Genomic DNA, 25,751 nt, shown 5'->3' on the forward strand with positions numbered 1-25,751 from the left:
TAATGGAGATTCTGTTAGCTTAACTACACGTTAGCTAAACTACAGCCCATGTAAAAGGAAGAGCACAAACAAGTTAGAACTCCTTTTCCTACTCGGGACTGACAAAAAGTACACAAACTTAACTTTACAAGAAGATACTCACCGAAAAACTGCGGGATGATGCTAAAATCTACGCAGTTTAAAGTTTGTACTGTTGCGCTTTTTGTATTTTGAGCCATGTCTTGCGCGTGCATTTTTCGAGGATCTGATTGGCCAGATGAGTGAAGAAGGCGGGTCTAGAAGTAGCAGGACGCTCTGTGATTGGTGGAAAGTTTGGGTCGAATTTGGCAGGGTAAGTGTTGTTGTAGTTCCTCTGTTCAGTCACTACAAGGCGATATTTAATAGGTAAACTGTGTAAAACAGCACCAAACCTGTTCTGATGTTTTATAACAAGGTAATTTTATATTTCAAGTACAATTTTAACACAGTATGTTGAAGAATTTCACACACAACCGACCAAATTTGAGATATTATTTGAGTAACATTTCATTTCATGCTATATTTTTAACAAGAAAAACAAAATACATCTCTTAGTTTGAAGCTTAATTTATTCACAATACAAACATGGAATTTACAACTCCAAATAGGCACAAAACAAACTCAGATTTGTAAGGAGAAAACCAGTGGGATTGTTGGAAATGTAGTGTCAAAGCATTGGTGCATTTAAAACAGTTCATTTGAATGTTACACACGTCCGGAATTTGAAACGAAAAGTCCTCAGCTGAACAAGAATAATCCTATTTACGAAACAGCCCCTATGCACTTTCATCGACCATAGAAAACAATGGGATCATGACTCAGGAAGTTTAATGCAGTGATTTTCAAACTGTGGTACAAGTACTACTACAGGAGTCTTTTGAGTTGTGGTTTAGGTCCTAGTTTAATGCTTGTTAAGTCTGAGTTACATTCTGTATTTGAGCTCATTTAGTCTGGTTTTAAGGTCTGTTTTCCTCTCCGGTTTGGCCCTGATTCGGACCATAGCATAACCTAGATTAATCAGATTAAGATGAATCTAGGTCAAGGTATTTATACAAAAATATTTCTTTGTAAACGTCATATTAATTTTTAAACTCAGGGCCTCAAATAAACCATGAAATAATACAGTTTAGATCTGGTTTAGAAACATTTATCACCCTACTTTTGTAATGTTTTTTTAGTTTCTGATGTGGCAATTTCACTTAAACAGTTTGATAATCACTGCTGTTTAAAGCTGCACTATGTAACCTTTTTCTACGGAGATGATATCGCTTTGTCTGTAATATTCCACAGTATGACATTAACCTTATCTAAGCATTAATATACGGCATTAAACGTAGGCTGTTTATGTCCATTTTAGACCAGGAGGTGGTGTCAACAAACTAAGTTACAGGTAAGATCTGTGGAGAAGCGCTCAAAGTAGGAATACGTGTTTTTAGAAGTGTTTTGAGCCCTAAAAACATCAGTAATGAGATAAATGCTACATGGATAGGTCAAATGCCATACTATGGAGCACTATGGACCACAGGTAATCAGTAAAGTTACACAGTGTACCTTTAAACACACGTACCCCACACATTTCTCCTTTTTCTTTAAATTGTCCTCATTCTTGGTCGACCTCAGAGCCCCCTTCCCCCCCCCCGCGTAGCAGTCCTACATCATCAGCACAAAAGCCAAAACAAACACACTTTTGTTTAGCCAGCTCCTGCAGGCCAACGTCGTAAATTACCAAAGAAAAATACGCTTAGAAGCACGAAAGGAAACATCCATTCAGCAAAAAAACAAGTCTCAGGAATGTCCCGTATCCACAACAAAAGTCTATTTTAAATTTCAACGCGATATTTTGAATGTTTAAGCAGAGGCTATTCGAGGTGAGACGCCCCCTTGTGGTTCCGTTACTCCAGGCACATGTGAATAATATCACGACTTCATAGTAGCGTTTTCTTCAAAACTAACACAAGACCGCTGCGTCGTCTTTGTTTGAGTCATAAACGTCTAAACTGCTGCACACACAACCTCTATTTGTGATCTGACGCACGGCCCAGACCACGCTCCGTGAAAGAAACTAACATATAAAACAACGTGAGTTATACAGAGGTGTTAAACAGGTCCATGATTAAAGAGTTTTCAGTATTAGAACTTTAAAAGAAACTAAAATTAAGCTCCTTTAAGACCTCACAATAGTTTTTTCTGTTTTGATATATTCTTTTCTGTCAAATTTTGGTTACGTTGCAACCCGAAAACTGTCATTTTATTTTGGAAAATGTCATTGCTGATCACATTTTATTGTATTTATTGTACATTATATAGTGGTCCATGGTCGTATACTAGTCTATGTGTCTTATACTTGCTCTGATGCAGCTCAAGATCATTCTAAAAGTTTATTTCTGTCCTGCGAAGTGACTTTTTTAGCATCGATACCTGCTCAAATGAGTGTCTAGTTTCGATACAACTTTGGGCATCTGCTTTTCGATACTTTTGACCACACTTTGAGTATCAAACAGATTTCATTGCTAGGTCTGAAGGGGGCGTAGTAGTAACTAAAATGTAAAAAATGATCCTTCATAAAACCACCGATAGCTACAACGTGGAGGTATAAACAGAATTAAATCTTAAGACAAACTGCTAAAATATTTTCAAAGCATCTAAAAAGCATTTCAAGTAGTATGACGACATTGGAGAAGCATGGTTTACAAAGTTGTTCTGCTAATTTACAATAAAATCAAGCAACGCAAGATAAAGTGAAACTGGAAATTGGCCGGAAAGATATGTACACAGTGGCTCTCAAGTGTACCATACAAAAAGAAACATGAATGGATGGAGTCAGAATCTTTTGTTGAAATTATAACATCGTTTTTTTTGAAGAAATGTGCATTATTTTACATTACAAAGTGCTTTTTTTCTCATTCACCTTTTTGGTTTTTAGTGCCTTAATTTGAAACATTTAAAAATACACAACGACAAAAAGATCTACAGCTATAAACATGTCCGCTATACGCGCTAAACGTTTTTGCCGTTCTCGGAAAACGCTGGTCCGATTTTTAAAGCTTATGTTAGGTATCCGATGTTGCAGACTTGGGGCTTGTAGTGTGGAGAAAAAGTGGAAAAAAAAGTGATGGATTATGGGATATAAGAGTCAAAAAACAAGGCACTCTCTGAGAAAAATAGTCCTAGTGCTGCTGATAAGGCGTCATGGGTGGGCATCCATGACATTCGCTTGTAAAGTTGTGATTTTTTGCCCATTTGTTGGACCAATTTCGCTACGTTAGAAGTTCAAATCTAGCCCGTTTCCGTATAAGTTTGAATGGGTTTCTTGTGAGCCGTCTGGTCTCTCCGATCAACCAAAAACATGCAGTTGGTGGATCCTCCAGCTAGGTATTCCTGACCGTGATCCTGTGTCTCTGGGAGTTTCGCCGTGGTTGCGACGTTGATGGAAAGGTACATTTCCAAAGCACAAAGATGAAGCAGATTTAACCAAACGTACGTGATGGGCAGGGAAATAAATTATAATTTTGGCAGCCAATTGTTACATCAACAGCGTTTTCAGGTGGACGGATTGGACGATTTGTGACTGAGGTCCAAAAACTAGATCATAATCGGATCTAGCGTCGCAAAAGGCAATCGTTTGTTGTACCGCGATTGAGTTATTGTAATTTCAAACCCACTTGAAAAGCCCAAACGGTGCAAAAGTATCCACTCACTGCCGCGTCTGTGAAGTCTCAATAGTTCTTTCAGAGGTTAAGTGTGTGAGAAAGCGCCTCTAGCTGCTCTTCTCCCAGCCTCTGCCTCTCTTCTAAGTCCTTCTGTCGGATGAGGAGCGACGCCTTGGTTTGGACGTAGCGTCTGTAGTCCTGGAGCTGGTCGGGGCTGAGCTGGCGGGACAGGAAGGCCGAAACTTGGCTCTCCCGTCGGTCCAGGTTATCCTTCAGGTCTTTGGCGTCGTCCCTCTGTTTGCACAAGAGACGGTGGCGACTGTCCAGGGATTGCTGCGGAAGAGAAAGAAAAAAAGCAAATCGGGTTTAGAAGGGAAAATAAATACTTCGAGGGAAAGCAAAACTGGATAACTGGATGACAAACTTTCATACACACATTTGCACCTGTTTGTGCAACATATGTTTTATATGGAGGTGTGTATTTGTTTTTCTACTTTTATTGTATTTTAAACAGGGCGCTCATGAAAAAGACAGCCCAAGTCCTCTCAGTGGGTTCCCCTGTATAAATAAATAATAATAAATAAAGTAAATAAATAAAATAAAATATAAATTAAAAAATAAAAAATAAAAAATAAAAAAATAAAATAAATAAAATAAATAAAATAAAATAAATAAAGATAAATAAAGATGCTAAATAAGTTGCTAATACTCAACAATAGAACATTTATCCAGTATCATCAGTGGGTAGTTTTTAAATCCGCCCATAAAACTTAGATCTACAGTAATACAATAATTAAATTTAATACGATTTTTGTCTCTTTTGTTTTTGTCTCTTGGCTGGCCTGGGAATGCCTTGGGGTCCCACCAGAGGAGCTGGAAGACATGTCTGGAGTGAGGGAAGTCTGGGAGTCCCTGCTTAGACTGCGCTACCTGACCCCGGATAAACGGAAGAAAAAGGATGGATGGATGATTTTTGTTGTGTGTTTAGATGCACAAAAGAAATGTGATCATCCAAATCACCTTGTGACACGTGTCTGTTAATTAATTGATTTTTAGAATAACTGTTGTATTTGGAAGATACAGAACAGCGTACTTTAAAATGATGCTTTTAATCTTTAACATTTTCTCTGGGAGCGACAGTAGCTCAGTTGGTAGATTGTTTGTCCACTGATCCGAATGTTGGCAGTTCAAATCCTGCTCTGATTCCAGCTCCAGCTGTTGTTGTGTCCTTGGGCAAGACACTTAACCCCCCTCACCCCCAGTGTCTGTGTACGCTGATGTGTGAAGGAGTGAGTAGCTCCTTGATGTAAAGCGCTTTGACTGTCTTGAAACTGGAAAAGCGCTATAAAAAAAATCTATGACCTCTCTCTCATTTTTGTCTTTTGTTAAATTTTATTTAACCTTTATTTAACCAGGAAAGTCCCATTGACATTACTAATCTCTTTTTCAAGGGAGTCCTGGCCAAGACAGCAGCACAGTTACACTTACATCACACACACATTTCAACACATCACAAAATGGATTCTTAAAAGCAAATTACAAATCATAGACTGAATTTCCAAACCTTTCAACATAGATTTAAACTGAACTATTTGAGTCAATTCTCGTAATTTCAAGACTTTTTGTGAATTATTCCATGTTGAAGGTTCAGAATATTCAAATGCCATTTTACCAGTCTCTGTGCGGACACTTGGGACAGAAAGAAGCTGCAGTTTTGTGATGGCAGAGCATAATGTCCATCTGTTTTATGTTGAATATACGTGCTGAGATATGGAGGGAGCAGACCCATAATCCCTTTGTAAATGAACATGTACCAGCGACTTAGCCTGAGTGTCCAGTGCTGCCCGACCAACACGTGTTAGCGATAGACATAGTTTGTGATAAATCGCAGAGAGGCATGATGGTAAACGGAGTCCATAAATAACATCTCCATAATCTAGAATGGGTAAAAACGTTGCTCTTTTTTGCACTAAAAGAGAAACATAACTTGTTCCTAAAATAAAAGCCAATTTTACATTACATTATTTTGCACTTTTTTATCCTCTTTGTCAAACCCTGCACAGGTATGACTTCACAAGAACCAAATCGGATTACTCACATCAGATGAAACTGTTTACGTGACATTTAAAGCACCTGATAAGTCCAGACCGACCGGATGATGGTCTGATTTTGCGTGTGCATGTAAACACAAAACCACTGGGACCATGAAGGATAAACTTATTTTTGCAGCCCACATTATCACCAAGAAAATACCAGTGTTCATATGGTTTAAGGATAAGATGGGGCAGTATTAAGAACTGTACTATTAAATAAAGTAGCTAACACATTATAATACAGTGACTATGCTGTATTACGCCTTAAAGGGCTCATACTACGCTATTTTCTGATCTATAAAGGTGTTTTCTCATCACAAACAGACCTGGAGTTGTGTTTTTTTCCATTCTGACTGATTTTACCTTTGGATTTTACTATTATAACGTGGCTTAAAACTCACAAGAGTCAATTTTTCATCATATAGGACCTTGAATAAAGCTTGAACACAGACTTTATTCATAATGAAGAAGGATTCAGGTGTTCATTAAAAGGTATTTGCACTGCAGTTCTGATGTTGTTGTATATATTTTTTTATTATAATAGCTATATTTCTACTTTTTTTATATTATTATCACTATTATTCAGTGTTTTTATGTTGCACTTTATCACCGAAGTAAGTTCCTAGTTTGTGAGTTGTGTTCACTGACAATGGCAATAAAAGTCGTCTGATTTTGATTCTGATTTTACTTAATTAACACCCTAATCCTAACACATTTACTACGTAGTTAAGCTTTAATTATTAACTCCAACTAAAGTGCTATTACTCCTGTGGCTATAACGTGTCTTGGAAGAAAAAAAGAAAGAATTATATATGTATTTTTATAGTGATTTGAAACAAAATGACCAGACTGTCCGTACCATATGACACAAATACAAAGTTACAAAGTGTATGACTCTGATAGCACAAAATAATAGCGTTTACAAAGGATTACGAGCTGTGTGCAAACTGTCGCTAATGCTGAACACACACAAGCCTGCAGCGTGTTTAAGGTCCTGCAGTTCCCATCCACTCTGCTCCTACAATGCAGTTGACAGCACGTGACAGCTCAGAATACAAATACGTCTGGGTGCCATTCAAAACTTCTCCGAACTAAATAATTCCAAGCGAACAATAGCGGTGCCCATCGTGCCTGTCCTGTGTTAATTATTGTCTAAACTCTTAAGCAATAAAGCCAAATCAGTGAAATAAAAAAAATAAAAATGAAAAAAAAAAACTTTGTGCTGGATTGCAGCTTTATGAAATGATATTTATATTATTATTATTATGCTATATTATTATAACTTATATTTTATCAGAACCCACCAGGCTTTAAAGCTTGGTATAAAAAGCAAAATCCAATAAATATAAACTTTACAATGAGACAAAAAAAAAAAAATAAATAAATATGCAGAAAAAAGGTTATTAATTTTGACCAATTTATTATTATTATTTATTTATTTTTATTTTTTTATTTATTTATTTCAAATTTTGTGGTTTAGGAGATACACATAAACATGGTGACTGTATTTCTATATTTCTATGAATGAATAAACTGTAAAGTGAACAAATAAATTAAAAAAATTAAAAAGTTACCAATTCTGACCAATTCAAAATTATTATTATTATTTATTTTATTTTTTTATTCATTCATTAATTAATTTATTTTATTTTATTTTTTCAAATTTTAGAGGAGGGGTTCAGGAGATAAACATAAATATGGTGACTGTATTTCTATGAATGGAAAGTGAACAAATAAAAAAAAATAATAAGTAAAAAAAATATTATTAAAAAAATTAAGTTATGAATTCTGACCAATTAAAAATTATTATTATTATTATTATTATTATTATTATTATTATTATTATTATTATTATTATTATTATTATTATTATTATTTATCTATTTATTTATTCAAATTTTACAGGAGTAGTTCAGGAGATAAACACGGTGACTGTATTTGTCTGAATGGATAAAGTGAACGTATACCTGTGTGTATTGTTTGCGTAGGATCATTGGTTGTGCACATAAGGCTTCCCTTTAAGACTCTGGGAGTAAACCGCTCGCTCTAATGCAGAAGATGCAGTGTTGCCTTGAGTCAACAGAGGGCAGGGGAGATGCAAATGTCATCGAAACTGAACTGGAGTTTCGGTGAGTCAGTGCAAATACCACGGCCACTGATAACGACAGGGGAAAAAAAGCATAAGCTGCTAACAAGCTCTGAGCAGGGCAGCCATTAGCCACAAAGAGCTCATTCAGGAGCTAAAGGGGAATTTAATGCATCCATGCAAACGTCAAGTGATAGAGAAATGCAGCGCTGACTGATGGAAGAGGGAAAGATTTAGTTAGATTTAGTTATTTAAGTCCAAGTTTAATATGACGAATGAGGAAAGATGTCAGGGCAATAAGGGCATTTAACCTGATTTATGCTGTTTAAAATGAACTAGTTTTATTTTTGCACGTATTTAAAACAGTTTGCAGGGGCCCAAAGTTCTTCCTCACTTACATTATGCATTCTGGACGTCCTAATTATTCAATCTATTTAAATATAAGTTTTTCACAACTTTCAGAGGCCAGAGAGGAGTTTGCCATTATGGTAATGCAGCAACAACAAGCATGCTAACAGTGCACTTCCTGATTTTTATAAACTGCTTATAGAACATATCTGTACTGAGGTGGATACTTGCTCAAATACATGGGAAAAATTAGGTACAGGCCATTTAAAACTATTATTATTATTATTATTATTATTATTATTATTATTATTATTATTAATGTCTGTATTTATATTTATTTTATTTTTATTTTATTATTTTATTGTATTTTTTATTTTTATTTTTGGGTGAATCAAATGGAAAAACTATTTGCAGTCCTGAAGTTACATTTTGTTTGACATTTAATCAATCAATCAATTTAAATATAAGGTTTTGTGAATCGTTATTATAAGTTAGTTAGTTATTATAGTTATAGTTATTATAAAACAGTTGTGATTACTATAAATATCACAGTTTTAACATTTAAGTGAAACCGATGCAAAACAAATCAAATGATCTGGAATAGTTCAACTTGTTTTATGCCGTTTAATGCCAATATAATCAATGCTTAAAAAAAAACCAAACACTATTGCAGCTTCGTAGCATCAGATAAACCGCAGATACAGTTTGTTTTCTGTCACTACAAGACAAATTTGAATTAAACATACCACGTGTTGGCATCAATGTGTAACTCTTATCTTAAAGTGTGTTTCTTTATGGTTTTAAAAGTGGATTAAACGTCCGTAGAGGTGGAGCAGATAAAACTCATTGACATTTTTGAAATACCAGAGCGGACATTTGCTCCAGTGGGTTTGTCCTTCACCTTTTTCCCAGGCTGTGTGTGTTTGCAAATCTGAGTCAACAGGACAGGAGCGTGTCCCGGGACCAGCCACGCCTCCAGAGACATGTTTTGGTTGTGATACTGTTGTAATAATAAAATATAAGGTGTATATGTGCTGAAAAAGTAATTGTTAAGAATAAAAAAAAGTAAAAGTAAAGTAATTGTTAGAATGTATGTACCTGAAGCATAATTACTTATTAAATGCCCCATTACGCAATAAAAAAACAAACAAACAAAAAATCATGCTATAACAGAAGTATGTTTTCTATTAAACTGAACTGCTTGCATCTCCACAAACCTGATCTGGAGAGAGCCTAAACCTGCTTGTCTTCAGGATAATGTTGTATTTTCACATTATGACTTAAAACTTAGTATCTCCATGGAAAATGTTCTGAAATATGGTTTTAGTTTCAGTTGTCCCTTGTTATATCACGGTTCACCCTTCGTGGTCTCGCTGTTTCGCGGATTGTTTTTTACATCGTCTGAACGTGCGTTGTGTTCTGCGTCCTGGACTGTAGACCATTGTCCATCAGTCTCCTCCGTGCCGTGTGGATCTCAGTGTGACTCTGAAGTGCTGTACGTTTGCAATTTGTTTTCTCCCCGACAAAACCCACAATGTCGATGAAACGTTCTGCACCGACAAAGACGGCAAGAAGGTTTTTTGAACTTTGAGAGAGTTTAAACGAGAGAGAAATGTGAGAAAATGTTAACGCCTGTGTGAGAAAAGTGTATAAAGTGTGTGGTGAGGGGTTTTAGAGACAAAAAACACATAGAATAATAAAAGGGAAAAGAAAAGGAGAGGAAAAAAGGAAGAAAAAGGAGAAAAGAGGAAGAAAGGAAAAGGAAAAAAATAAATAAAAGAGAATGGAGACTCAACCCTGAAACTGAATGTCAAAACTAGTGTTAACTTCATAACTAAACTCACTCATTCATTCATTTTACCTGCTCAATAATAAAACATTAGCTCATTGTAAGCCCCGCCCCCTTAACCCGCCCCAAGCTCTGATCATTGTTTTATTTCTGTTTCTTTATCATTTTCTTGTCTGTTTCTTCGTCTCCTTTGCATGTTTCTATCTCTTGTCAAGTCCTGTTATGTTTTGTGCTGTACAGTTTTGTTTTTTTCATAAATAAAATTTTAAAAAAGAGAAAAAAAAGGAGAAAAAAAGCAGTTTTTAGAATGTAACCCCCGCGATAAACGAGGGACCACTGTGCACGCAAAAAAACAATAACAGCTGAATTTCTGTAACACCTTTTTAACCGATATGGATACTGGGATGGAAAAAGTTACTTCAACCCCTCCTCCACGTCTCCGTACCTTCTCCTCTGCGTCCGTGTGCTGGTCCACGGTGCTCAGGGCGTTCTGGACTCTCGCCAGCCGCGCGGACAGACACAGCAGCAGACTGACCACTCGCTCCAGGTCCCCCATGAACAGGGTGTAGCGCTCCACCTCCACGGGCAAACAGCGCTCACGCACCAGCCCCTGCAGCGCGTCGCCCCTCTGCGCGTTCTCGTCCATCTCGGTCTGGAGAACCGCGCGAGAGTCGGACAGAGAGCGGAGGCGTTCCTCGATGTACGACACCAGCAGATGCTACGATGGAAGGAAGGAAACGGTCAGGAAATGTAGATTTTTCAAGGTTTTTCAAAGAGTCTATTTGAAACATGCTAAAACATGGATGTAAATGTGGTTCAGCGTAAAGTTATACTCAATTAAGAAACTAAACAGTGTAAACATGTTCTTTTTTCATTTTTATCAACCATATTTTCTGCTTTTTACAGTTTTCAACTAAATTACATAACCAAAAATTCCTTTTCAAACCTTCAAACCAACAATTTTCATATTATTTTGAGTACAGACGCTCAAAATCTTACTACTTACTTCAATTAAAGCCTCTGACATGCAGTACTACCACACCAAGTTGTAGTAAACTATATGATAAATGGCAAAAGATGAAATTTAACCGGACGAAAGACAAAATTTAAATCTTGAATCCACTTGAATTTCGTGTTTTGCTGTGGATCAGACCTGGACGACTGAGGGATTACACAGATATATGGTAAATTGTCACTTTTCGATGGTTTTCCGAACTGCAGTGGGCACTCGAAGTACTTCACATCCTTGCAACACTCACACAGACATTTATACACATTTATACACATTTATACACATTTATACACAAGTACTGGCATCAAGGTTGGTTAAGTGCCTTGTCTAAGTGTCATACAGGGATACTAATAGTCTTTACATTATTCTGAAATTGCATTAGTGGATTTTTGCACATTTTCAAACCGGTAATACGTCCATTCATGTGTATTCAACAGTTAAAAGTAAAAAGCTGTTTTTGCTGATCTAAGCAGGAGACACAGAGATAAGCTGCAGACAGAACACCAGCAGATAAGACACGACTTTACGAGACAGAACGGGTCCACTGCACTTAAAGCCTAATAACGTCTAGGGATCAATGTCAAAAATGTCGGTTTTACTGTAGAACACATTCATAAATCTATCAGTGAGTGAGTGTTTGAGTGTTTAATATGTCTCCCAAAGTGACTAAGATCTGCTCATTCCTGTCCGTTTGGATATTTTTGGAACGTTTCATCTTTCCAGGCTTTCTTGTTGCATCTAAATTGTTACTAAGTTGTGATTATTTGTAAGACTGAGGACAAAATAACTTCATATTTGGATGCGATGTAGATTCTTCAAAACGCTGACACACTTTTACTGAGATACATTTTGTGCTAAAAGATTTTATAACTTTATTTTGAAGTGTTACTTTGGGTAAAACAGTGTTGAACCGTGTTGGAAATGACAGCGTTTAAGTAGAACAGCATTAGTTCAGCATTCTTCTCTTTTAATGTTAATTTTATGTTGATTATTTGTGATTATTTATGTTTATGATTATGATTTTAACATCTTTCTTATTCTGTAAAGCACTTTGAATTTCTTTGTGTACGAATTGTGGTACTCTAAAAAACTCGCCTTGTCTTGCCTTAGTAATTGCGCTACTTTTACCAATAACGAGTAATCTAACCTAGCGACTCTTCCCTCTGCTGTTATATTTACTGTCAGTTAAACGAGCTCGTTATTTCACTGTGAGTCTGAGCAGGTGACAGATCAGACAAACACACGACTACAGCTGGAGTAACTCGTGTGACTGCAGTTTACAGGTCGATAAAACGACGTCAGCGGCGTGATAGCGGACACGGCCTCTGCTCACGCTACTTATCATGACTGCAGCTAATTTAATACGTGTTTGACCGTTCACCTCTGATTTGACGAGTGCATGAGCGTGACATGTGGTGTGTGTACGTGTTTGTAATGTTCTGATATCTGTTTGTTTGGTAAATGTCGTGTTTGGTCACAGTTTGTTGTGGAATGACTGTTATGACTGTGGAGTTGTGGGTCCGTATCGGTGATTTTGAGCTCTGTGAAGGATACTAGCTCATAAAATAAGTCGTTTTATATGTTGTTTTGATAATTTAACAGTTACTTTATCTGGTGATTATTGAGTTTCATCGTGCAGTTACGCAGTTACTACTAATTACTTTGGAGGAGAAGTAAAGTATAACTAAAACTTGCCCAACACCGGTGCAGAACACATCATACTCACCTTTTTCTCTCTGATATCCGCTTTGCTCTGTGTATCCAAGTTTTGGGAGGACGAACAGGAAAAGGTTTCTGCAATTTCTGCCACTTCAACACTGAAAAACAAAAGAAAATTTAAACATTAAATACATTTTTGTCACTTCACTTCATTCATTTCATGTCAAAACTGCTCTTTTTTCATGTTTTATCACGGAAATTCGAATTAAATTTTCTTTTGAGATGGAATTTACGTGAACGACTGAGGGATTACACAGATAATTTGTTTAGCGGATCCATCCAAGTATCTTTTTTCATACTTTCAAAACAAGTTATCGTTTAATTTTTGTTATTTTTTTCAACACAGTAGTAAAAAAACGTCACTAATTGTAAATAGCTGTGGCTTGTTTCTGTAGTTTGTGGGTCAGAAAACGCACCCACATCATTCAGAAAATAATTCACTAGAAGTTTTTTGATTATACCTGTTTTGGAGTGATACTTCTAATCAAGATTTTTGATTTGACTAAACGCACGGCACAAGTTACGACACATCATCGGCGCAAAGTCCATCCGCGAAGTCGTTTAACACAATAAAGCGTAACAATGGCCCGTATGTGTGTGAGTATCGTGATGTGCCGCTTACATTGGCAGAAATATGAGTGCAGGTCAGAGCAGGTGGCAGGTGATGCAACAAAAGGAAACTCAATAAGAACCGCACGGGCCACCAGAAACCAGTATCGTTGAGAAATATTAAACCAGGAACTAAAATAGAGGTTTCAAAATGGCTTGAATGGGTTAGTAATCCCTCTTTTCTTATATAAAACCCAACAACTTTCTATTTAAAAGTTTAGTTATTATATTCTGATGTTGAGTAATGAGTCAGTGCGACAACATTTTGTAAAATTAATGGCTTACAATATTTAAATTTGTGACAATTACTTGGAAATCACGTACGTTTTTATGCTGCGCTTGTGCTCTTGAGCTAGACGCTTCTATACATTATGTCAGTGCGATTGTGTTACGTGGTTTGAATCATTAATTTATATAGAAAAATAAGTAAATAAAATACAATCTAACTCACATGTGTCAAACTCAAGGCCCGTGGGCCAAATGCGGCCCGCCACGTCATTTTATGTGGCCCGGGACAAGGTAAATTAAAAGGTTTGACTGCCTTAAAATATCAGTTTATCAGGAGACACACAGTTACACAGCTATTTTTCATATCTATCTAAATCCACATGGAATATTTGTAACTTGAATAAGTAATAAATATAGAAAAGGTTAATTATAAACTAGTTGCATTTATTTTACATTACATTTGGTTGCATTTAGTTAAATAGCCCTCTGTGAAAATGAGTTTGACACCGCTGATCTAAAACTTAAAAGCAAAAGGTTAATTATAAAAAGGTTAAGTTGTATTTGTAACGCGACGATATGTTTCTTTTAGGTTTTCGTCAATTTCTCTTGCAAAAAATGTCAAAACCTATGAACTCTGTGTACCTGGTAATTCAAAACCCGTATAGTTAATGCATAATTGATCGCTCGGTTTGACGTTGCACTCACCTCTCTCCTTTCTGCTCCTGTTTCTTCTTGTAGTGCTCCTCCATCAGCAGCGTGTCCTCCGATAGCAGCTGCTCCATTAGCATTAGCGCCGTCTTCCTATTGGCCAGCGGGTACAGCACTCTGGCCAGCGAATGGTCGGCTTTAACCACGGACACCACGAGCTCCTCCCACTGCGGTTTCTCGGCGGGGGCCTGCTGAGCTTCGGTCTCGCCCTCGGGTGTTCCCCTTTCCTCCAAATCCGGGTTTTGACCCACGTTTTTGTCCTCGTTTCTGGGTGTTTTCTCCTCGTTTACTTGTTGAGCGTCCAGATCCGAGATAGAAATACTAGGAGACACGGGGGACGGACTTGTTTCAGCGGGAGTGTTCACAGGTTCGTTGGTGAATACGTCTGTCAGCTGTGGATTTGGGACGTCCTGCTTGAGTTGATCCTCGGAAGGCGGAGGTGGGAGGAGCCAGAGGGAGGGATCTGTGGTAACGCCGCAGCTCAAAGACACTTCCTGGTTTGGGTCAAGAGGAGGCGGGGGAGGCAGGTCTGTGATGGACGGTTCGTCGACGGACTCTTCGACCTCTAATACAGATCTGTGAAATTTGGAGAAAAAAAAAACATTATAGGGGAAATTTTGCTTGAAAAAGGACATATATAACGCACCTTTAAGCATGAATTATGGTTTTAATTTGAAACTTAAAATGAATTACTTTCATTATCAGGCGTAAATAGCTATGATAACATGCGCTCCATCAAGTACAGCCTAGTTTGCAATGTGATATAATGTAAAATTCTACTAATAATACTACTATTGAGTACTATTGAGTCGTACAAAAGTCACTGACACTTTTAAATCTTCAGTAGCTCCTATAATTCTTAACTTATACTCACCAAATTTTAGCAGTAGATAAACTGAACCTTCTGAGATTTTTGGCAATACATAAGGTTATAATTGTTACATTCTTACACTTGAACTTATCACTACTTAAACTAGTAACTAATTTTTTAAAATAATGTTTTTTAAGTGTCTGCCATTTTCAGTTTGGCCCTGAATAGCTCGATCCAACACACTTTGCACAACATTTGAAAGCATTTCCGGGCTTATGTCTCTCATTTGATCCTCGATATTACGTTTTAAGTCGTTTATTAAATCGTCTGAGGTTTATTCACAAACACCTTTTCTTTAAGATCGCCCCACTGGAAAAAATCGGGACTAGTCAGGTCTGTGGAGATCACATACTGCCCCCTGTCTTTGAAAATCACTTATTATTCCTTTAATGGCGTTTACGCTTGACCCATGTGACTCAAAGTTCCACTGTACAATGAGGGTTCGTTCCTCTGTGCTGTATTTGCTCAGATTAATGTCAAAAGGGTCGTCCTAAATGCTATGAAAAAATAAAGGAAAAATACTTAGAAACAAAAGAGTTATAAGTTTTTTTCAACTATCTGACTTTTATGTTTTGTATTAAAATAAATGATTGTAGATGAGACTACATAAACTGACAAACTGGGGAAAGAGGTCCCTAGATGAGAAAAACACCACTAACTCTCAGTAAATTTGTTGTTTAGTTGTCCACGCTGGTCCTATCCCACCCTGGAACAACCCCGGCATTGACGCTGGCTGTAACCTTACCTGGGGCTTAGCCTGTTCTCATAGCCGGGCTTTGTCTGCGTAGGGCTGGAGGAGGTGGATTTCTTTTCCCTCTCGCTCGGGTCTTGACCTGAGGGGCACTCCGGAGGGTTAGTCCAGGGCTCGGCTGGGATTCCCCCGTGAGACTGGATCCTGGTCCGCGAGGAAGAGCAGGATCCTGGGGAAGAGCTGGAGTCTTGGTTCCCTAAAACGTCATCATTCCCACCCAAAATCGGTTCAGAGTTTTGCTTAACGGGGGACTTTTTCTGTTTTGGTTGTCCCTGAGTGTCTTGATTTTGTATAATTTCTTGCGATTTTGAGATTTTATGTTGCTCTTTAAAGTCCTGTGCATTATTTGAAACCATCTTCTCGTTTCTGTCTGGTTCAGGTCGTGTCGAATGCCTCCACAGTTGGTCCAGTTGCTCGGTGCTCTTGCTCAAAGCTTTTGGCCTTGTAAATGTTGTAGTTCCCAGTTCCTCCATGGACTTGCCCCTCTGAGCGACCACACGGACCGACTGCTGCCCCTCCGCCTTCACGGGACTGTCTGCTGTAAAGTCCTTACGGGGACTGCAAAAGACAAATATTCAAAGTATAAAAGGTCAAAAAGGTTCCAATTCAAAATGTGCCAAGCGGTTGCTCAACTACCTTTGCAAAACACACCAAGAAACTGAGCGAAAATGTAAAATATAACACTTTTTGGACCATTTTCAGCCAGTAACATAATGCGCACTATAACAGCAACAATAAATTCCTTCCCATTCACTTAAACTGAGACGCTGAGGTCTTGTAAACTCCTGAAATGTTTTCACAAATGTGTCCCACCAATATCCCCTTTCAACCTGTCCTGTTGCATTTAGGTTAGAGGAACGACAGTAAAAATTCAAGCCAGTTGGAACGTCATGGGGCATTTCTGGTCTATTGTAAAGATTCTGTAACAACTGACCCAATAAGCAACAGCAGACAACAATGAGTCCAATATAAAGTATAAAGATATTGTCAAATGCAATAGTTGTTTTAAAGATAATAGCTGTAATATTTGTTGACTTTGGGTTTATTGCAAGCTGTTTTTAGCCGTAGACAACCCCTCAGGAGCTCGTTCTGATTTGTAACAAGTTCTTTTTGGAAATCAGAGCGCAAAATGGAAATATAAGCGTAAATAAATCAAAATGTGAATCAATATTTGAGCAACTTTACTTCCGTTTATGAAGATGCCGCTTGTTTGTCTCCATGCAGATGTTATTGCTTTGCTTGGGATTCCACAGTATAATCTCTTTTTCTTCGCGTTTATTCGATTACAAGTGTCGGTATTATTAAAAAATACCTTAAAAACATGCCTTTTTCCTTTGAGTCGGCTCACCTGCTTGTCTTAATACAGTTTAATGCCATACAGTGGAACAGGCAAAGCAATAACACCTGTCGTAGCTTTAACGCTCAGATTATCCATTACATTTTGATTTTCCACAAATCTAAGACATATAAATCAGCCCACCTTCCTTTGCAAAGTGAAATGATTCATTCCCAGACATAAATACGTGTTGGAGGAATGCTGTTTTGGCTGAGGTCTGCGGGTGTTGACTTCGCACAATGAATCAAGTTGAGCTTTATATAGTCGGTGCCACAGCTCTCACATCCCTGACCTAATACTGCTCTAACCCAAAAACCAATAAAAATGTCCCAATTTGTTTGCAGTGTTAGTACATACCTGCTGGTTTCCTTAGTATCATTAACCAGTAATGGATCCTGCGCAGGTGAGTCGAATGCCTGGGGAAAAATACAAGGTTAAATATTACTAAATACTCAAATTACAGTTTTACAGTGAAATTATATCTACGGCGTACTTTTGGCAGGGTTTTCGAACATAACCCAGTTTCATTGTACGTTGGCGGTCGTACATTTGAAGTAAATCATTAGGGATAGCGTCAGAGTTAGGATTGTGGTACCTGGAAAGCGTGGGGTGAAGAAGTGGATCGGTTACGGTAAAAGCTGCGATTTGATTGGTCCAAAAGATCCTCAACCGAGACCGATTTGCCCTGGGACGGACCCCGGCTCTCCCTCCATTTGGACTGGTACGGCTGACTGCAGAACTGGCCCGAAGAAGACTGATTGGGGAAGAACTGGGCGTACCTGTAAGGAAGCGACAAGCGAGGTAGTAACTTAAGTCCTAAATGTAGAAAAAAGTCCAAAATGTATTATCAAGTTTCGCTATGGAGGATCTGCCGTCTGTTTTTCTCCATGGATGGTGTTTTGTCTGGAACATCCCGTAGTACGACATTAAACCAACCCATCTTTTAATCCATAATAAATGCGACTTCATTACAGTCTTAACCCACAAAAACTACCCAGATAAAATAATAATAAGCAAGTCATCTAACCTGATAGAGCTGGTAGAAGAGTCCAGTATGCGTCCTGCAGAATGTGGTCTGTTCATCCTCTTCCTCTTGCTCTCCAAAGGCCCAGACTGAGGCCTGAACCCCCAGTCGAACGGCTTCTCCCCGAGCGAGTGCCTCTGCCGGATCGGGGGCGGTGCCTGAGGAGCTGGTTGCTGCGGTTCTGCCATTTTCTGCCCCGTTTTTCTCTCCATGAACTCCACCAGGGCTTTGTGCTGGAGGTGCTTCAGGCTGCTCTTAGACGCACTGGACGCCGACAACGCACGACCTCTCGTTTCAAAGATCTTCCTTCGAGCTGCCACCAATCCTGGCTCGGCTTGTTGGAGTTGCTCTTCTGATTCCTCCACCGAAGTGAAGACATTTTCAAATTCATTCCCAAAAGAGCGACATGAACCTCCTCCTCTTCCTCCACCGATTTGATGAAGCTTCTCTGGTTCCGAAAAGCACATCTTCTTTTGCTCCTGAGTCAGTCTTTTCCTACCTCCGATCCTCGCTACTTGCGGCTGAGCTACATTAACGGGTCGTCCATTTTCTTTTTCGCTCTCCTTCTCCGCTTGATTCTGCTTTTTGATGTCCGCTTCCTCCTTGACGCTTCCTTTCTCCGTGTCCTCCGAGGTTACCGACGGCGTCAGCGTTTCCGTGGAAGCCTGCGAATCCTGCGACGAGGTGAACTGATGCACTATTAGTCTTACATCTTGCACGTGTTGATTTGTCTCTGGTTTTCCCCTAACTCGGTGCGGCCATGACAGTTGCAGGTCCCTCCTTTTGAACGACGTCTCCCTTAGCACCTTTGACTGAACATCTTTGAGTTGCTCCCTGTAAAACTTCTTATACGAGTGGTCCAACGTGTTACAGGCCGGATCTAAAGCCTGGTTATCGCTAGCCTCGACTTGAGGCTCGTTGATTACATCCAAAGCATTGCTCTTTGCCTCTGTCCTGAACCCTGCCCTGCTTGCTCCAGTGAGCTGATACAAAAGCGGAGTTGTTTCTTTGTTTATCCTCTCGCTTGCTACATCCCCCAATGACTGTCTGTTGACCCTCTTCCCCTGCTCCTCTCTGACAGGTTTGAGTTGCTCACTGCTTAAGTTAGCGACCTCTTTTGTCTGTTGCAATGGGCTAGTTCTTTCAGGCCCGCAATAAAAAATAGGGTTGCTTGGAGTATGCCTGCCTATGTCTCTCGCTACGTCAATCTCCTCCAACGCCTCTAAGCTTCGAGACGACTTGCTCAAACCTTGATGCATGTTCTCCTCTCCGCACAGATTGATTACATTATTAGATTTAGAAATATTCACAAATCCTCTATCATTTGATGCTAAAACGCACGGACTTGGTTGTAAAGGTCTGAATAGATTCTCCATTGTACTGTGGCATCTTTCTCTCAACTTGTACGTTTCTAATTCGCTCCCACTCTCCGAGCCACACACCGAGGACGCGTGCGGTATCATGTCCGAATCTGGAGTTTTTTTACAAACTCCCGTCACAAAATAAAACTGGCCTTTGTGCTGAATGCTGCTGTTGATAACGCTTTGTCCGACGCTCCACGACCTGTACTCTCTCTGGGAATCTGACCCCGTAAAGTCGTTCGTCGAATGAGCTCGCCGGCGATAATGTTCGAGACTATTCCGCCCGTCTTGATTCGCCCCTTTTGGAGGAGATTGACTCAAGTTTTTCCCCATTTTCCCCGGCTCCTCGATTTTCCGATTACTGTTTACGGCGAAATATTCCAGATTTGTTTGCGTTAGAGTCTGGTTTTTGGGCAAGTGGTGAGGATGGTAGCTCGGCGGTTGGGACGCTCTTCGATACGCATCCTTTTTGACGTTCGATTTTTCCAGCGGCAGCCGTGGCGATTGGGATTGCGTCTGCTGAAGCTCCTGATGCGTCCGATTGTTCTCCAGATTTTTCGTCGTGATAAAACTATCCATTCGAGTCGGGATTGGAGGCGGGTTCTGTGTAATGAAGCCCCCTTGCGATGCCAACTCTTGTTTCGTCAATGGTTTGTTGTTGTTAAACCCACTTTCGCCGTTGTAGTGGTTCAGACTGTTGTTACTATGTCTGTACTGCTGCGAAATCGCCTCCACGGATCTATATAGCTGGTCCATTGTTTTCGGATCAGACTGCAAGACTTGAGAAGGGTTGTACAATGATTTCACATACTTCAAATCAGCGTACTGACTAAAAGAGCTAGACTGAACATCGTCTGGGAGAAACGGGGAGGGATAATCAGGAGCGGTGGACCCTCCCGAAAAAGAACTATACGCGGAGTCGCCTTTGCCGTGCTGGTGGTGATGAGCGAACTGTTCGACGATGCTGCTGTTGGATTTGGCGGGAGAAAGCCGGCTCATTGGCAAGCTGAGAGGATGCAAGTCTATGTTACTCATTCTCTCAAAGTGGAAGTTGTAGGAATCCATGGAGGAAAGGGACGGTTGGGTGCGGGTAGTAAGCAGGCATGTGGTTTCGTCGCGGGCGAAACTGGCCGATTCACAACCATGACATTTAAAGTTTAAATATCTACCGCGTTTGGAAGCACTTTAGGTCATCTTTAAACTATTTTCTTCAATCAAAATCTCTTTGACGTGGAGTGGTAAGCAGCAGCAGCTCCTACGGGGACAAAACAGAAAAAACTGGTTAATCAGGATTCAAAATCTGCAAGTTGTAGCACTTGTCTCAGGCAACTTCTTCAGCTCGACTGTGAAAAACTCATAATATGGGCGCTCAAGTGGCACCAAAACCTAAATAATACCAGGAATGACCTATAACCAGTCACGAGAAGCTGTATTGCAACAACAGAAAAAGAGTAAGAGCGTAAAAACATCTTTGCACAGCTGTTTGCGTTGAATTGTTACTTGGCATGTTAGCTAAGGCACTCTCCTGTCATTAGCACTACTTCAAAGACTCTACGTACCGAAATACCTATGCTACTGTGACAATCTGCCTGACTCATGCACAAAAACAACACTGCTTGGCGTTTCTAGGTCAAACTTTATATAATAATACACTGCACAATATAAATGACACTTGAAATTTACACTTCTGGTTTATAGCATTAAGATAAGCAATGAAATATGTGCTGTCCATGTCCATGTCTATCTATGTTTTGATACATGAACTACAATTATCTTACGCCAAGCGCTATCTACGCAACAAATCATGCTTTTTTCTCACACTTGCACTATCTCGGACTATCTCGGTTTAGTAGGGACCAAACGCTGAAGTATGGCTCCCTAATACCGATGCATTATGGGGCATTGAGGTTAACGGGGCACGTTGCAGGATACGCCGGAAAAATGCAAAGAATCCTGCGCAGACGTAGAGAAAAAGGGAGGATTAGGCATGTGACAGATGTATCGTATACATTCAGCTGTATAGTATTGTGGAAGTCCAGACCGAGTGCAGAGAAAAGCTTGTCTGGACATGTTTGGGCTACGGGACAAGAGAGTAACTATGGAAACTGGTTTAATTAAGCATTTTGACCTAATTATTCCTAACTTTTTTCTTATATTTTGCATATGTGGAGATGTTTTTATGATCGTGCAAGAAAGCAGAAAAATGTTGTGTTGTCAGGATGGATTTAAAAACATTAGATGGTGAAAGTATTTGTATAAAAGTCACATTAAATTAAAGTATTTGCCATGTAAAGATTAGTGGTTCCCTAGTAAATCATAGTAGTAAGTAGTAGTAAAAGTAGTAAAAAAAAAGTACTGTGCTTAAGTAGAATTTTTAGGTATCTGTACTTTACTTAACTACATTTTACAGTGGATTCTTTTTACTTTTACTTCACTGCATTTGAGAGCAGTAGTTGTACTTTTTACTACATTTTTGAACAGGACTGCAAAGTAAAAAGTACTTTTCAGATGATTTGAGGTGTTATTTTTACCATGTTCGTGGTAAAGTCTTGACTAAAGTTTTCAAGTTCAAGCTTTAACTTTGAGCAAACACGAATAAATACACAAGATATATGAGAAAAACGTAGTAATTTAATAATTTTTAATCAATATCACTACAAATTAACACTTGAAATACTTTAATTTTACTCTTAATTTACATTTTTAAACAGGTACTTTAATATTTTTACTTAAGTAGATTCTTTGGTGTGTTATGTACTTTTACTTGAGTAACTTTTTGCCTCCGTATCTGTACTTTTAAGTAACAAAACTGATTACTTCATCCACTACTGCATAGCTATAATTAATTAGAAAATGCTTCATATTAACCACAATATTAGCAAACAAATACACACCATGAAGTACCAGAAAGTGTAATTATTTCACCTTTTGAGAAACATATCCATTGAAAAAAAAAATGTTTAAAAAATAGTCCAATATCCCGCGCAGCTCCTTGTACAACCTGGTTTAATCAAAGTAGATATGTGTACTTGTGCATCCTTGATCTAATTGGTTTTAATCATTTTAATTGCCGCTAATATGAACCCAGACTTTACTCTAATCTGTTCATCACATCCTTTACTGCAGACCAGAGGACAGAGGCCGCGCACTGGAGCATAATAGTGGGTTGAGTTCATAATGACGTGTAATGAGCGGTTATCTCCCTGAGGACCGGCGTCTGTGACTTTGAGAGGCTGCAGTCACATACCTGTCATGCTCCACGCTGTTAGCAAAACAAACACCACACCCAGGAAAACAGGCTCGTAATGAAATATATAACCAGGCCGCTAAATAGTTATCTGACATTTGGTGCTTGGGAGGGTACGATGATGTCGACTGTGAGAACTCGAGCTGGTTGAGGTGTTACATCTAAGTATTGTTAATAACGTTGGCTAATTTTAGATCGTTATGTGTTTTATAACTATTCTCGACGAGGGATGGGGCAATGTAATAATATCCATGTTCGTGATGATCGTTTCTGCAACACTGTTCAGTTCAATTGAATTTTTATTAAGAACAAAGTAGATCTGGGTGATAGTAAATAGTAAAAAAATATATAAAAACATATATTGCACGTGATAAGGTTTTAAAACAAAAACGTCAAAGTCTTGTTGTTGTCACTGATAACAAAGTACAGTGCTATAAGAGTTGTTTAAATATTCAAACTATTCCTAATATTCAAACTATCTTGATATAATCATGAATCGCAATTATTTTGGCCATGATAATTGTGTGACCGAATTGCCATATTGTCTCATGTCTATTCTCTAATGGCACAAAAAAATAAAACTAAATAAAAAAAAATATATATATATATATAAAAAAATAAATAAATAAATATTACAAATTTATAAAAAATAAATAAATAAAATAATAATTAAATAAATACATGAATAAATAATTACATAAATAAATAAATATAAAAATAAATAAAATAATAATTAAATAAATGAATGAATAAATGAATAAATAAATGAATAATAATAATAATAATAATAACATAATAATAATAATAATAATAATATATCACTTCATTATGTTAAATTTTGTGTTTTTGTGCATCTTTTTGTTTTTTTTTGTGCATCTTTTACCATATAATACAATATCACTTTTTCACCATGTTTACTCAATCCTCCTATTTTAAATCCGGAAGTATCATTATTTTTATTTTGGCCATGATAATTGTGTAACCAAATTTCCATATTGTCTCATATCTATTCTCTAATGCAGGGGTGTCCAAACTACGGCCCGGGTGCCAAATGCGGCCCTCAGATCAATCTTTATTGGCCTTCAGGTCTTCAAGTTGAATCATAATCAGTACTTTTTACGGCAAATTTGAGTAATCCTACGAATATAACCTAAATCACATCACATTGTCATACAGACCTAATATTAATATTTCGAGCCTCATTTAAAGTATTAAGTCAAAACGATGTCAAATACACCCGTATGAATTATTCATTATATTGACCACTGGCCCTCCGTGTCGAACATTTTTCAAGATATGGCCCTTGGTGAAAAGACTTTGGGCACCCCTGCTCTTATGGCACAAAAAAAATAAATAAATAAATAAAATATATTAAAAAAAATAAAATAATAATAATAATAATAATAATATATAATAATAAATAATAATAATAATAATAAATACAGCATAAAAATATATCACTTCATTATGTAAAATTTTTCTTTGACCAGTTTTTGCATCTTTTGCCATATATAAAAATGCAATATCACTTTTTCACCATGTTTACTCAATCTTTTTATTGTAGATGCTGAACTATCATTATTTTTATGAATTCTATGAGACGTTTACATACATTTTAGGACACCACCATTGTGCACATGTGCTTCCAATTTCAGAGATAACAACTTTCAAGGAAGTCGGACTCTAATGACTTTTTGTCCAGGAAATGTCACTACAGCAATGCACAAGTTTAAGTTCAGGCTTGTTTCATTCACGTTCCAACAGCATTAAAAATAACACTATACTAAACTTTAGGACAAAAATTCAGTTTTTGGATTCAGTTTGATTCTAATTGTAAAATAAATCGTGAATAAGTTAAACAAACCCAATGCAACAACAATGTTTGGTAGAACATTACAGACATACTGCACAGTAAGAAGTAGACTAATTGTTAATTCAAAAAGCAGGTTCACAACTCCAAAAAACTCCAAAAAGCAGGTTCACAACTCCAAAAAACTCCAAAAAGCAGGTTCACAACTCCAAAAAACTCCAAAAAGCAGGTTCACAACTCCAAAAAAACTCCAAAAAGCAGGTTCACAACTCCTAAAAACTCCAAAAAGCAGGTTCACAACTCCAAAAAACTCCAAAAAGCAGGTTTACAATCATCTCTTATGAACAAATTCCCTGCTTTTTCTTAACAATACTCAACTATACTGTGTAATATATAGACTAAACTGCAAATTCGAGGGTTCTTGGGATAAAAACATGATAATAAAGTAATATAACTGGTAGGAAAAGTGCTGCACAAGCTCAAAATACCATCACAAAGCCATCCCTTGGTGGTCGTTTTGCATATTCACAAATCCACTTGCCTACATCCATTGAGGCTACAGTATAGAGGGGGTTTCCATGTGTTTATATAGAGCTGTCTGATCTACCGAAATGCCCCGTGTGCGTTTGTGTGCGTTTGTGTGTGTGATGGGTCTCTCCCTCGCTCCCCTCTCTGAAAAAAAAAAAAAAAAAAACCCAGAGAAAGAGGCTCCCAAACAGGGGTGCGATCAAGTGGAAGTGATGTAGGGGACAGGCGGTGACAAAATGTACGGCGAGAGAGCAGAGGGGAGGGGAGCCGCTTTTGGCTAAGAGGGGCAACCGGTCGAAACAAATACCGTAACACGCAAGCCGCAAGAACAAGAGCCAAAGGGGAACCCAAACAAAAGGCGAAAAGGTTGAGGGATGCCTTAGCGGTCGGAGTTACGAGGACCGTGTTGCGAAAGTTTCGGAAAGTTTTGGGAAAAAAAAAAGAGAAACTTACCCGAACGTCTCCGGCTTCCATTGAAAAGATTAAACTCGCTGATTTAAACGACAAGTGCGGCGTCGGGTTCGCGGGCGGGTCATCTTTCGGGCGATCCGAGGAGACGTGCG

The 25,751-nt window shown here is 38.3% G+C and overlaps 1 protein-coding gene across 1 annotated transcript in view; it reads right to left on the reverse strand.

Moving 5' to 3' along the window:
- Positions 1-569: 569 nt before the first annotated feature.
- Positions 570-25,751, reverse strand: part of shroom1 (shroom family member 1) — a 64,927-nt gene continuing 39,745 nt past the window's right edge. Inside the window, exons 3-10 of the mRNA XM_033978371.2 lie at positions 18,246-20,858; positions 17,814-17,997; positions 17,576-17,634; positions 15,877-16,440; positions 14,258-14,836; positions 12,723-12,813; positions 10,430-10,702; positions 570-4,001 (exon numbers count right to left, since the gene is read on the reverse strand). Coding sequence (XP_033834262.1) covers positions 3,747-4,001; positions 10,430-10,702; positions 12,723-12,813; positions 14,258-14,836; positions 15,877-16,440; positions 17,576-17,634; positions 17,814-17,997; positions 18,246-20,668 — 4,428 coding nt within the window. The 5' untranslated portion in view covers positions 20,669-20,858 and the 3' untranslated portion in view covers positions 570-3,746. The remainder of the gene's footprint in view (positions 4,002-10,429; positions 10,703-12,722; positions 12,814-14,257; positions 14,837-15,876; positions 16,441-17,575; positions 17,635-17,813; positions 17,998-18,245; positions 20,859-25,751) is intronic.

The sequence above is a fragment of the Periophthalmus magnuspinnatus genome, chromosome 14, assembly GCF_009829125.3.
Source record: "Periophthalmus magnuspinnatus isolate fPerMag1 chromosome 14, fPerMag1.2.pri, whole genome shotgun sequence".
Taxonomy (NCBI): Eukaryota; Metazoa; Chordata; class Actinopteri; order Gobiiformes; family Gobiidae; genus Periophthalmus; species Periophthalmus magnuspinnatus.